The sequence below is a fragment of the Tympanuchus pallidicinctus genome, unplaced genomic scaffold, assembly GCF_026119805.1.
Source record: "Tympanuchus pallidicinctus isolate F22 unplaced genomic scaffold, pur_lepc_1.0 scaffold16, whole genome shotgun sequence".
NCBI classification, from domain to species: Eukaryota; Metazoa; Chordata; class Aves; order Galliformes; family Phasianidae; genus Tympanuchus; species Tympanuchus pallidicinctus.
In genome coordinates this window covers 6456919-6470921 of record NW_026294679.1, presented here as the reverse complement: position 1 = coordinate 6470921, position 14003 = coordinate 6456919, and the positions used below count along the sequence as shown (strand labels likewise).

Below are 14003 nucleotides of genomic sequence, written 5' to 3'. Positions count from 1 at the left end.
CATTTTTCTATCAGAAACCAGGATGTTATGTAAATATTGCAAAGAACTTTGGGAAGAAGTCTCATCCAATTTTCTGACAATATGTAAAAGCAAAAGGCTACACGGACCATTCAACCAAATTAGCAGTCCTTGTCTCTCAGCAAGGTCCCTGCTCTGGAGCACTGAGACACCTGTAGCCCCTCTTCAAATAAAATTGCTCTTAAACTCCAAATCAAACTCAACCAGTGCTACTCCCTACTGCCCAAACGATGAGATTCAAAGCACTAAGCTAACCTGCCTTTTGCTCACCAACACTTAAATCCCCAATGAAGCTTAAAAACCGTGGCCACAGCTTCTCATGCCTGTAAATACCACCCACCTACCTCCCACCATTCCTGTTTTCCTTCAAGACCCCAACACTGAAGACAACCATCGCTCCTGCAGCGGAGCTCATGCGCTCCCAGGGCGACAAAAAACAGTGACAAAACTCATCTCTATCAGCCTTCAATTGGGTTGAGCTGCAGAGAGCAGCATCCCAGGCACTTCTCATTGCACTGCCCCCTCCATACTGCCGCCCTAGGGGTCTGCCAGCTGAGACCTGGCTCACTTTTACCTTCCTCAAACCCTTCCCTGCTTACTAAATACTTCACAATTTTTAACACAGCGACAGTGGAACCAAAGGAACCCAACAATACTAAGAAAGACACCAATTACAAGCCTGAACAAGGCTCCAGTTAAGCATCTGTCCAATGCAAGGGGATGCAGACAGTGACGCAAGTCAATTAGTTTGCTGGCTCCTTCCTTTGCTGGTGTCTGGCCAACAGGTGCTCATGAAGAAAGCACCACTCTCCATTTCAGAAGTGCCTCTGCTGCACTCAGCCAAGCAGAAGTGGTCGATGCAGCAGTGAGCAGAACGCGACTGCAGACTGACTGCTACGCAGGATCAAGTCATGGCAAACGTTCCCATTTTAGGCACTGCTTCGAAAACGCTCAAAAAAGATCAGCAAATTAATTTCCATGAGGAACCCTGAAGAGCTTCTGCCTGCAGTGAGTTAGAGCACACAGCGTACAGTCTAAGAAAAACACGTGACGGTACCTTTGAAAACAGTTCAAACTACGGAGACCTCAAACTTTCAGAACATCCCATCATTTCCTTCATTTGTTGTTCAGACCAAATCGCCCATGCTCAAGCTGCCCTGGAAAACCTTTGTAGCTCTGCCTCGCTGTGGCTGAGCCGCTTCCTGCAGAGCTGGTGGATGATTCAGGGGTACTAAGATTACAGCCAGGAGAAGGAGGACAAATCCTTTAATTGTATAAAATCATGAGATTAAGACTAACCCTCTCTGCAGTTCCCTGTTAAAAGAGGTCTGCGCTGCCCAGAAACAAAATGTTTACCAAATTCTGGGGGGAGGAACAGGAAAAAAACAAAACAAAATGGGGCAGAGCCAGACACACCTTTCCCTTCTGTGTCTCTGCACCACAGGGAGTCACAAAACGCTCTGCAATCCCAAGAGGGCCACACTGTCACCCACTGTCTTCTAAGCAATTGTCACAGAATTACACCCATGCTGGGCTAAACATCTGGGAAATTATTTCTAGAGGAAGTTACCTGAATACCAAGATAAAGCCTCAGTCCCTCTCTAGGACACATTATTTACATCTCCCCTCGCCACCAGCTAAGCTAAACTTCACACATTCCAAACCATCTGCTTCAAGGCAGCACACCTCTGTTCTGGCAATTTCCTGCTCTGAAATTACCCCAAACCCTGTGGTTCATACCCTACATTTTCCTTCCGAATCAATCAAGTTATCATCAATTAGTTTGAATACCAGGAAATCTTGGAGTGAACCACGCCGACTTGCATTACAGCCTTTTTCTTCTATCCCTCTTTTGGCAACCAGTCAGCAGCCCACCCCATTCTGCTGGGGGTGATGCTTGGGAAACACTGAGCTGTGGCAATAACCACGTTATGCATGGAGCCCTGCTTGAATCAAAGACTGCAATCTCACTGTCTCATCAGCATTTAGGCTGTCACTGAGTCAGTGCTGGTGTGGGAACCAGGACTTCACTCAAGGAGCCAACTTCTGTCATTGCTGTTCACAGACATTTTCCAACATGCATCCTTCTTACTCCATGAGAACAGATGCACTTAAAGTGAACAAAGAAATATCTGTAAGTATTACCCTGCCTCTTTCAGACCACAAGTCTTAGTAAAGGGACAGCACAGCAAAGGAAAACAGTTCACACACGACCATCTGCAGGGTTTTCTGCAAGAAGCTGCACATTAAAATCTAGCTGGGAAAAAAAAAAAGAAAGAGCTAAGTAGTGCAGTGGAAGAGACACCTGGGGATTATGAGACATGCCATCCTCTGCCTGCTATAAAAGGTTCGCTGCTGCTGCAAACAGCTGAGGGAGGTCACACCTTTGTCAGATTTCAAGGAATAGCAAATGATGAGACAGCTGCACCCATTTACCTCAGGTATGAATGAGAAGTGCCACAATAAGTCTTTTGTGTGCCTCTGTCAGGAAGGGTTCCTGCTGAAAGCCGCAGCCGTTTGTTTAGTTAACGCAGGCTGCTTTAGGAACAGCAGTGCAGCAGGGAGAAACTGCCTGTGCTTTGCACCCTGTCCTCACAGCACCGTCGGGGCTACGCACTGAACTTGCTCCTGCGTGGTCCCTGGGCCAGCCACTAAAGGCTGCATCGCATCCCTGACTTTGCTTCACCCTGCAGTGAACCTGGGGATCCGGTTCGTGCACTGAAACCACTGCAGGATGAGTGCCTGAGCACAGCAAAAGGGAACAACAAGGAGATTCCCTTCAGAAATGCACTATGGTCCAAACTAAACTGCCTGTACAGGTGTGCCCAGGGAAGCCTAGAACACTGCAATGCTGCCTGCTTACAGATCCAAGCTGTCAGATGCGTACGACAAATGAACCTCCTTCGAGTATCTGCTTCAAATGAGCCCTGTCTCACAGCAGCACTGCACTCCCTGCAGTCTGGAGGCTGCTTCTGCTCACTTTTGCTACAAGCAGCACCCAGGAGGCAAAGAAAAGTAACTGCACTTCAGCAGCACCTTGGCTGCTTCCACTCCTCCCTGCCAGCCCAGCAGTAGCTCTGCAGGGCCCCGGCACCTTCTCTCTCCCATTGGAAAACCATCCTCAGTGCTGAGCCTTTCCAGGTTTACACCGGCGGGCGCAAAGAAGCCCTGCAGCACTGAGGGATCTGGCCCATCACGTTTGTTTCAATGCTTTAAGCAGATAAATTAAAGTGAAATGTGTCTTTTAGGATGTCACTGAATAGGCAAGCTGAGAAATAAATTGAGCTTCACGTATGCTTTTATAACACATAACAACTGTGACTGTCAACACAAGATCCTTTTCACTGTCAATTCACCACGCATTCTACAAGACCTTGGGGCCTGCAATTATTTCATTTCCTTTCTTGCAAATGCAATTTCCACTTAGTTTGGTGGAATAAAAGGTAGACAAAAGGTGGTGGGAGTTGCTGTGTTTTTTGATAAAGGTTATCTGCTCAAAACTGTGGAAATCCACCAACTACAAACACAGGATTTTTCGGGAACAACTTCACCTTTCTGTCAGGGTGAACCATTCTGTCAGTCCAAGAAAATGCAGCAGCATTATGCACATCCAATTACCTGCTGAACAAATCTTCGTCTTTCTGATTAAATTAAAATGAAGATCATCTTTCTTCTAAGAATACTTTAATGAAATAAAAGGGGAAAATACATGAGTGGAAAAAGGGGTCTGCTTTTAAAACTCAGTGTAAATTAAATAAAGCTGAAGGGCACCGAAAGGAAATTGGGCTCTTCACCCATTCAAAAATTAATGATAAAAGTAGCTGCAGGAGAGTGAAGTAAATATCAGATCACAAGAACAGATAGGAGGAGAATTTCCAAGTGCACAGTCCAGCATCACAAGGAGCGTGGTACTGCTATAAAGCCAATCCTCCAGCAGATCTGTCTGAAATAAATACTTCTGAAGCAGGTTTGACTCCTTGATACCAAACTGACACCTTGGATCTTCAATCCACTGCGATAAAAGATCCCTCTCTGTCTGTGCAAATACAGTAACAACTGCTTTTTTTTTTTTAATATTCCTCTGCAGAACCTTAATCTTGAGGGTGAGTCACAATTTGTATCAAAAAATGCTGAAGAGTAATAGCCTGCATTCATTTCATTCCAACAGGAACCACCCAGCACAACTGCATACAGACCAGTATGACTTCTATGATTCTATCTGAAAATACTGCTATATGGAAAACACAGAGCTCAAAATATCTTAAAAAGAGAGTTACCTATGTAACTAAGTGTGCTTTTCAGGATATGGAAGAGCCCTCAACTTTGCCACTCCTCAAAAAACCTTCAGGTCTTTTTTTTGGTGGTAGAGAAGAATTTATATTTTTTTTAAACAAACAACAATCACAGATTCTGCAGGAAAAGAGCTTCACTGCAGGAAACTCAACTGTCACCACATGAACATGAATTATTTGAGGAGTCACTGGCAAACAGCTGTAGATACTACATTTATCCTGTTGAGCAACACTGTAGTGAAACCACTTCCGAAGTGCATCAGCTAAAGTGATCTGGTACTGAAAGCTATCCAGAAAACTGCATTACTTACTGTAACATAGCTTTGGAATCTGTGACACCTTTCAGCTGGTTGGAAACAGGACCAGAATCGGGTACTTTGGAACTGAATTCTGTCTCCAAATCTTTCTTCTTCAATGCTGTTTGTACACCACTGGCTTCTGAACCTAACACAGGCAGAGATTTGGATTCTGACGTGGCCAAGATTCCAGTGGGATCTAAAACCCAACAAAAGTTTAAAGCTCATGTTAGCCAAGTTGGCAGGTCTAGAGACAAAGCATAAGAACTCAAGTCACCTGCAGAAATCAAAATGGAATTTTAAAGAGCAATTTTAAAGACATAATGGCTGAAACAGCAACGGTATGGAAGAGAAAGTAAATCTTCAAGAGTGTCTCAAGGCAGGAGCAGGAAGAGGTGTATGGAGGAGTCAGGGCACTTACTGCCACTGTCCTGGTCAGTAGTCACTTTCCGACGTCGCAGAACTCGTTCCAGCTCTGTTTCACCACTGTCTGTTTCGAGGGACTTCAAGCTTCGGGAACTAGTGGATTTGTTCAGTGTTTCCTAAAGCAAGAAACAGGCATACAAAGCTCTCTGAGCGTACAACAAACCGCGCCACCCCTCCCACATGTGCTATGTGGCAACCTTCTAAGCTTCTGGAAGACAAGTGCAGTCCCAGATCAGTCAGAAAACTCCCCGCAGTTGAACAGAGAGCATCTAAACCCTATCTATGGGTTAACCATACCTGCCTACCTTTGAGGGTTGATATCAGGCTTAAGAAATGATGCTGTGGATCTGCAATAAACAAACTCTGAGGCTTGCAGAGAAACACTGTCTTCCTCCCTCTTAAAATTTAAAAGATCTTCAAACACTGCCCAGCACCTCTATTAGCAAGATGCCACAGAGCCACATTCCACTTACCCAGCACAGTGTGCATTTAGTGTGCTTGTGTTGTACTCAGCTGTGCACACACCTGGAGAAGTCATCGTGCACTAGCTGCAACATGTTATGATATCATCGAATCTGATTGATGTGGCATAAATGTGAGCATACTTGCACATACGTGATGGTTCTTCTGACACACAGGATCAGCTCTCAGGTTAAAATAGTGTTTTACACATGCAAAATAGAAATCCACTGCTGTGTTGTCACTGCTTTATGCCAGTGTTAGCATTTTGTTTCAGCTAAGCTGTGACAGCAGCATTTTGCTTCTGGGAAGAGAAGGCTTTAATTGAAGCCTACAACTTCCCAAAGGTGCCTGCACAAATTTCAGTAGGCAAATGGAAAATACTGCTTGCCTTTCCCACCTGAGAGGTCAGTTACTTGAACAGCATCCACTTGAATGTAAACTTTCTCCAAAACATTTATCATATAATTGAAAACATGGCATCCATATGCTGTCTCATTCTCCCTCCAAGTCTTGGGAATCCTTGGGAATCTCTAGGATATCTGTTTACTCAGTCTTCCAAAACATGTCAGACTCCTATACATTCTTCCAGAGCATAAATAAAATATTCTTAACAACTTCAGCTGACAAACGTAAGATGAGTGGAAACAGGCAATGACAAAAGGAAGTGTCACCATAAGCTACAAAAGCTGAGCTGCTTTCAGGCTTCCAGCACAATAACTAAACCCTCACCTCCACCACATCCTGCTCCCAAAATACTTTCTTTGATGCCTATTTGAAATTTAACTGAGAAAATAGATGATTTCTGAGTGCTGTGCTGCAGATCTGTATTAACACACATGCACAAAAGCAACCTGAGCAACTGAGTTGCTCAAACTCTGTGCTTTACGGAACATGAATGCTTTGTTTGTAACAATTATATGGAGGCCCACGCGAAATGCATAATTAGCATAGTAACAACAAACGTTTACTCCATCACATCCCACCCCCATGTTTGTTGTCTGACTGTGCATAATGACTGGTCTCAAGAGCAGACTGGAATTGGGTTTTATTTAGTATGTCTTACACTGCAAATATCCTTAAGAACCAAAAACAAGTCAGACACTGTAACTATAGATCTCCTTCTGCTTCCTCCAAAGTACATAATCAAGTCTCCCTCGATGTCAGTGATACAGCATCAAAGAAATGAAACAGCTATTAGAACATGAAAGGGCCTTCAGCAGGGTCATTGAGTCTGCACAAGTACAAACAGCACACCACAGCAAACAATGCACATACGTATGGAGTTCCATTTAAAGCAACCTACATGTTGCGTTTTATTCCTTTTCTCTTTACCTCCATATTTAATTATGTGCCCCTCTAATTACAGCTTGGCACTAAGGTCTGGTGGCTCTCCAGATTATTTCTTCCTTTCTCCTACTCACAGAATCACCTGGCCTGGGTTGGAAAGGACCTCAAGGATCATGAATCTCCAACCCCCCTGCCACATGCAGGGCCACCAACCTGGCCACCAACCAAACCTACACCCAATCTGGCCTTGAACACCTCCAGGGACGGGGCATCCACAGCCTCTCTGGGCAGCTGTTCCAGCACCTCACCACTCTCACAGTAAAGAACTTCCCCCTGACATCCAACCTAAATCTTCCCTCCTTCAACTTAAACCTATTTCCCCTTGTCCTGCAGTTATCTATCCTTTCAAAGAGTTGATTCCCCTCCTGTCTGTAGGCTCCTTTTAGGTACTGAAGGCTGCCATGAGGTCACCCTGCAGCCTTCTTTTCTCCAGGCTGAACAAGCCCAGCTCCCTCAGCCTGTCTCCGCAGGGGAGGTGCTGCAGCCCCCTGATCATCTTCGTGGCCCTCCTCTGGACCTCCAACAGCTGTCTCCTTTAATGTGATGGGAAAAGACTCGGTTTAATATGTTATGATTTTAAGTCAATATTAGCTCTCTGCATTGCAGTGGCTATTCTCTTTGCTGTACTGTCTTGCATCACCCAACACAATATTGAAGTTATTATCTAGGTACAATTATGGCTGATCAGAAAGTCTTATCTACTGTGGATGTGTTCTGCTTGGACATAGGTAGGATTTTACCATTTTCTACCTTACAAAGGCAAAATTTCACCTGATAAGCCAAAGTTCAACTTTAAAAGTTCTGGGATCACAAAAATCAGGGAGCAAGAACTATGGCTGCTCTTGAGTGTTTGAAACAATTTTAGCACTTGTGCAAAACAAGCAATGCAATGTATGAATTAAGGACAAAACAAAAGCAAGCTTAAACCCGTTACTTTTAGGAGGACCAAATACGACCCTAATGTCTTTGTTTATAAATATAAATATAAAAAGACTGGAGAGCTCTCACTCTATTTAGGCTGTCTATGCTGTCAAGCAATTTCATGCCTTGGGAGACAGCAGTTGATGATAAGAGACCTCCATCCATCCATCACAGAATCAGAGAATGGCCAGGGCTGGAAGGGACCTGGAGGATCACGAATCTCCAACGCCCTGCCACAGGCAGGGCCACCAACCTCCCCATTTAATACTAGACCATCTAGATGTGCAGTTCAGGGGCTTTAGCTCCCTACCAAAGCATCCCCACTGTGACTATCTGAAAAGTCTCCAAAGATCCTATGGCAGATGCAGAACATAAGAACCCCTCTAGTGGCAGGAACGTACAAACCTGGAGCACAGTTAACAGGTTAGCTTTCACAAAGTAAGTTCTCTCAACAACCACTTTTTCAGTAGCACTGAAGTCAACAGTGGGGATGACTGAGGGATTAACTAGAATACTGCTCTGCTGCTTCAAACCAAAATATTCATACAGAACTTTCAATTACAAGCTTTTATGCACAGAAGGTCACGTCAGCTCCACGAGAAGAAAACAATGAAATATAAATAGCAGATGATCTCACCAGGATCCCTTTTAATTCCTTCATTGCACTTTCAGAGGGCTTTGGTGTTTCTGGCTGTAAACAAACACAACACACATGTTAAAAAAACATATGCTTACTAAACTGGCCCAGATGGAATGGGCTATGACAAACTCAAAGCAAAGCAAAAGAGGAATGCAAGGCAAACGTATTCTTTTGAATCTTCCATAGAAATTTGGTTTTTGTGTAAATTACTATGCTCAGATAATACTGCTGCTTTGCTATTTATTCCAAACCTTTGTTTTAGGTCTGCTTGACTGGTTGACTGGTCTGAGATGAACTCCCTTCTTAATTCTGTCCATCATCTCTTCAACAGCTTGTCTCTTCAGATCTGTCACTTCTTCACCTGCTCCAAAATCAAAGAGGATACCACATTCTAAACACGAACTACAAAGGAATAGCAGAAAGAAAATAACATGTTAAACAGTCTCCTAAACAGCTTGCTTGCCACATCCAGCCCAAACTCAAATACCACGAAAGAAACAGGCTGATTTTCAAGAGATTCTCTCTCATGGCTGCAAGACATTCAGGAGAAACTGGAAGCTATGTGACGAAGCTCAGCACAGTACCTGTCAACTTCCCAGAGTTCTGGATACTCCAACAAAAGACAAAAAGGGAAAAAAGACCACTTAAAAGAAATACACGCAGAAATATGGTTGATGCTATTCAAAGCTGCAATGCTGTACCTTACATAATAAGAATTTTAAATAGACTTTTGATCTCTTGCTTGTCAGGGTACTATTGATGATTCATAGAAATGCAGTTTCTGTATTGTAAGCCAATTTAATGTCAGGCTTTAATTTCACAAATAGGCTGTTTCAAATCTAAAGGCTTAATTGGTGGTATGGGATCGAACCGCTCATCCTAAGTCCTTAACAAGGGTCAAAACAAGCCTAGGGTTGGATATAACAACTCCATCAAGAAAGAACTTTTCCCCCTTTATGTTTTTATCTTAAGAACAATTCAACCATTAAGAGAAGCAGCAGCTCACGTGATTGAAGAAAGGTCAGAACTGTTAAAGTTTCCTAGTAAATAATGAAGTAGGATTTGAGAACTCGTTGTAAATTTCATAGTGTTTCCTGCAATCACTGTTTCTAACTCTCAACAAAAAGATACAATCAAAACATCTGGGATGCTTCAAGGTAAGTAAACTTGATAAAGAAGGGAACGTAATTTAATTGCTACTGAAAGGTAAGACTGACTCTCCATCAGAGATCTCAGCACAAGGTCATGTCTCAGCATTTTACCCACACCAGTAATCTTTTTCTCAGACCAATCACCAGTTCCCAAAGATTCCCCCAGTCCAAGTTCACTCCTCAGTTCCTCCCTTAAAGAACAGGGGTGATAACGCTTCCTTTCCTCTTTCTCTTGTTGGTGCCATCCAGTAATCCAGCCACGCTTGCAATACTGCAACCATCAGCTAGCAGTAATTCTTCTGTAACAGTTTTACCCTATATCCATCATTTCACCCTGGTTCCCTTCTCTAGCCCCCTTCTTTGTTTAAGTGGCACCAATAAGCTAAGCAATTTGCTACAATAAAAAATACTATTTATGAGAGAGAAATAATGAGGTAAATCTGTCTTTTTTTTAACTGGCAACACTTGTCTGACTAGCTCTGCCACTTAAGGCACTCATGATCATCTATGAATCTGTACTTAACTCCCATTCTCAACCTACTAAGTTTCCAGCTTCCATTAAACAACAATAAAATGGAATTTCAGCTGTTATTTTGCATTCAGAGCCACCTCAGCACATGACTGTTTTGTTTTAGTTTTTCAGTATTATTAAAGGATTAGCAGTACAGTCAACTTTGAGAGGTAATTTCATAAGATATGGATCAAGGGATAGAACCTGCAGCATTTAAACTAGCTCCACGGAAAGGTTCTGGACAGAAGAAGTCACAAAATCAATGCCATTCTAAGCAGGAAGCTTCCCTCTATTATCCAACATATCACCTGCACTCTGTTTCATGACTGCTGGCTTGTCCTGCTTCTTCCAGAAGCCTGTGGATGGGTACAGCACTGGCCATGTAATGTGTCTGCTACACACTGGCTGTGTCTCTCAATGCTGCTGTAGTGTAACTGCTGCAGACAGTACCAAACTGCTACGGTGCAACCCAGTGAGCTGCACGGAGCCTAAACTGAACCCAGAAATTCTCCCCATCCATTTCACCCAGCACATCTCCATACCCAGCTGAGTGCTCACCTCAGGTCCTTCCTGCAAGTCTGAGATAAACTTGAACACCCATCTCCTCACAGGAGAAAAACAAAAATGAAAGATGAATTTCTCTGTCACATCAGTGAGTGAAATCACTGCACAGATGTCTCTAATAACCACGAAACCCAGAAGTAGGAAGATAAGATCTTCCTTGTGGCTACAGCAAGTCTTCTCTAAGGTTTATGACTGCTCATACTAAAATCCCTTTGGAAGAAATATACTGGATGTTGATCACAAGCTCAGTTGAAGGGGGATAACTAAAGAGGGCTATGCAAATTTGCTTGGAATCTTGATAGGGTTTACATGTGCAAAGCAACAATGCCAAAGATACCATCTGTCATCTCAGAGCTCATACAACTGGGCTGCAATCACATTTCTGGACTGCAAGGTAGATGAATATGCTGAGACACGGACAGCAATCATTAATGCTGACAAGTGCAAGCATTTGCATAACAACTGGCACACAGTTCATTTTCACTAGCTTTGTCTAGTGAACAATGTGCATGACTTGTGAAAGATGAGCCATACCTGACTCCTGCTGAGGTGGTTTCTCCTTCTTGCTCACGTTGGTGTTGGAGTGAGACCTCTTGCGAATCATTGACATGAGAGACCTTTGAGGAAAACAGAACTGCAGACTATCACTCTGTCCTCTACTGCACCAATGAACTCTGAACATGCCCCACCAACAGCTTGCTTACACCTGATTATACAGCTACTTACAACAGACTCATTTAGCAGTTCTTGAATGCAGATGTATGTTCTGAATTACCCCCCACAACGCCTCCCATCAAAATGCACCAGAGAAATTTATTTCTTTTTAACAGACATTAGGCACAAATCAAAACACTTCAGATTTGAATATTAAAGGACAGTGTCTCATTGTGACAAATGACAAATTGAAGCTGTTCCAGCTCTTAAAAAAAAAAAAAAAAAAGGAAGAGCTGTAGATATCAAAGTGAAATATTATTCTCCAGAGGACACTTAAATATGGTGATCAGTATCTTCTCACCAATTCCAAGTTTGCAATCTTCTTACAGTGTTAAATAATTATCCCTTCACTACAGTCAAAACGTAAAAATCCAGGCAAGGAAATGATTCATTTAAAGCCCAAGCACATGCTCCCAGTCACATCTAGCATGTCTGGGGGGCTCATCATTCCCCACTGCTGCTTAAGAAGCTGGGAGACCTCCCTGAGACAAAGTGCCAAAGCTCCACTCCAGAATAAAAAGAACTCCCAGCACCCAGGTTCTGAAATAGCTTATGCTCACATACACTTTACAATACTTGAAAGAAATGCTCTGCTTTAACTACCACAAGGCTTAAAGCAGACAGTGCTATCTATCCCAATTAGTAAAGGACTCAAAGAAAAGAACAAAAATCACTCGAAAGTTAATTTGTGCTATATGTTTATGAGAAAGAAGCAGGCAAACCAAAGGAATTAATGAAGATAAAAGGAGTAAAATACCTAACACAACTGATCAGAAAACATTTAGATTTTTAAAAATAGAGCAAGTTGAACAAAGGTCTGAATTTTCCCCACTAATCATTTGTCTTAACATATTGAATCCAGTAGTTACCAAGACATTTGTACGTACTTCCCATTACAGAGGTTAGAAAGTGTTATCCAAGTTCATTGGATATGGATATGAAAATAAAACAATTTAAATGGAGGAAAAGAACATCAAAAACAAGTGCTTCTGCAAGGCAAGGAGAGCTCTCAGACTTCCAAGACTTTTTGAAAGTGGTATTTCTAAACCAAATGGAGACTGTTATGGAAGAAAACAGGGTGCCAATATTTATCCCCCTACTTCAACAGTGCACTGCAGTACGTGTTTCATTTCAAGCAAAGATCGAGCCAACATGAACATTAGCTGTGCTCCTAAAATTCAATAAAATGCTCTAGGATTCCAGTTATTTGTGGGCAGTGCCCAATACATGATATTGGTCCACTTCTTTTATGGTTCTTTGAAAAATTCAATCTGAATTTTATCTGACAGGAAGGGACAACAGTTATAACCCAAGATATCTTCTGGTTCAAAGGGGTATTCCTAGCAGCAGATTCAGACAAGCATTTCACAAGTATATAATTACAGCTATCAATCAGGTAAATAATAGAAAAATCTCCTAAATTTAGAGGAGACAGATGTCTCTCCTCCTCCAAAGCCACAGTTCAGACTGTGGCTTGGGAAGACAAACACTGTTCACAACTGGTCAGGGTGCAAGACTGTTAGCAGAGAGAGTGTCCAGCTGGCAAAGTGGAAAGAATAAACCCAAGGCAGACAGAAAGAATCTTTCTTATTCAAAGATACTTTTCCTATTCAAATGCAAACTCGTGACATATTCTGCATTCTGACTTATTCTGCAGAGAAAAGCACAGACTCTTGATGTAAGCACTTACCTTATGGGGTTAGGAGGAGGAGGAGGAGGCAGAGGAGGTGGTGGTGGTGGCGGAGGAGGAGGTGCAGGATTTTCAGATTGGTGTATTCGTTTTTGAAGTTCATCAACTGTGCAAGAGAAAAAAGCCTCCAGTGAGATCTCTGCTTCTCACATCTGCTCTAAAAACAACTTTGGCCTCTTAAGCAAAAAAAAAGCTACTAATTAACTAAAAAAAACCACTCAGTTGCTAGGAAGTCCTATTTTTGGCAACATTTTCTACTAACAGCAGTCTCTCAGGTGCACAGAAATCCCACTAAACCATTTACTGCAACCTGGGCTACTTTTGAAACTAAAATGACTCTCCCCCTCAAACAGAATTCTTTCTATAAAATCTCAGCATGGATAAAAGTTCATCACATTCATGCTACTGCAGTCTATGTGGGCCTGTGGGCTCCACATCAGCCTCCTGCATTTCCATGGAAGCTGAACAAGTCTTCACGTACATCAGAATACAGAATGGAATCATATGAAGCCACAAATAACAAACTAAATAAGAGATGAGAGAAATTAATGAAGATAAGGCAAGAAACTGCTATCATGTCTTCCTGATGGTCTTTGGCTTCTTTTCTCTCACCAAATAGCTCAAGCTGAGGGGGAACGGGCTTATCTCACTTTGATATGGTTCTCTTCTGCACATAATTCTTCAGTTCTCATTATGACTAATTCCAATTGAAATTCCAGTCTTTACAATTTAAAGTAAGAAAAATAAATAATGGAGTGACTTTAAACCCCAGGTACAAACTTCATGTTGGCAAATTCCTTCTGAAGGACAAACCAATTTGGAAGGATAAAATCTGCTGTCATGTTTAGATCTTTTCAAAGAGAGCTGAGAAGAACTCTGAAGCCTGCTTAGGTGTATTTTTAAGGCTGGGCAATGTAAAACTCCAACAAAAAACACTGCTAACAAGCCTTAAGATAATACTGCTCTTAAGA

General features: G+C 42.5%; 1 protein-coding gene across 2 annotated transcripts in view; it reads right to left on the bottom strand.

Annotated features, from left to right (window-relative positions):
• SHTN1 (shootin 1) overlaps window positions 1-14003 on the bottom strand; it is a 58659-nt gene that overhangs the window by 5201 nt on the left and 39455 nt on the right. For both annotated transcript variants that reach the window (XM_052676815.1, XM_052676816.1), the window contains exons 11-16: window positions 13033-13138; window positions 11163-11245; window positions 8654-8763; window positions 8400-8453; window positions 5028-5148; window positions 4622-4805 (exon numbers count right to left, since the gene is read on the bottom strand). In XM_052676815.1, the coding sequence (XP_052532775.1) occupies window positions 4622-4805; window positions 5028-5148; window positions 8400-8453; window positions 8654-8763; window positions 11163-11245; window positions 13033-13138 (658 nt within the window). The remainder of the gene's footprint in view (window positions 1-4621; window positions 4806-5027; window positions 5149-8399; window positions 8454-8653; window positions 8764-11162; window positions 11246-13032; window positions 13139-14003) is intronic.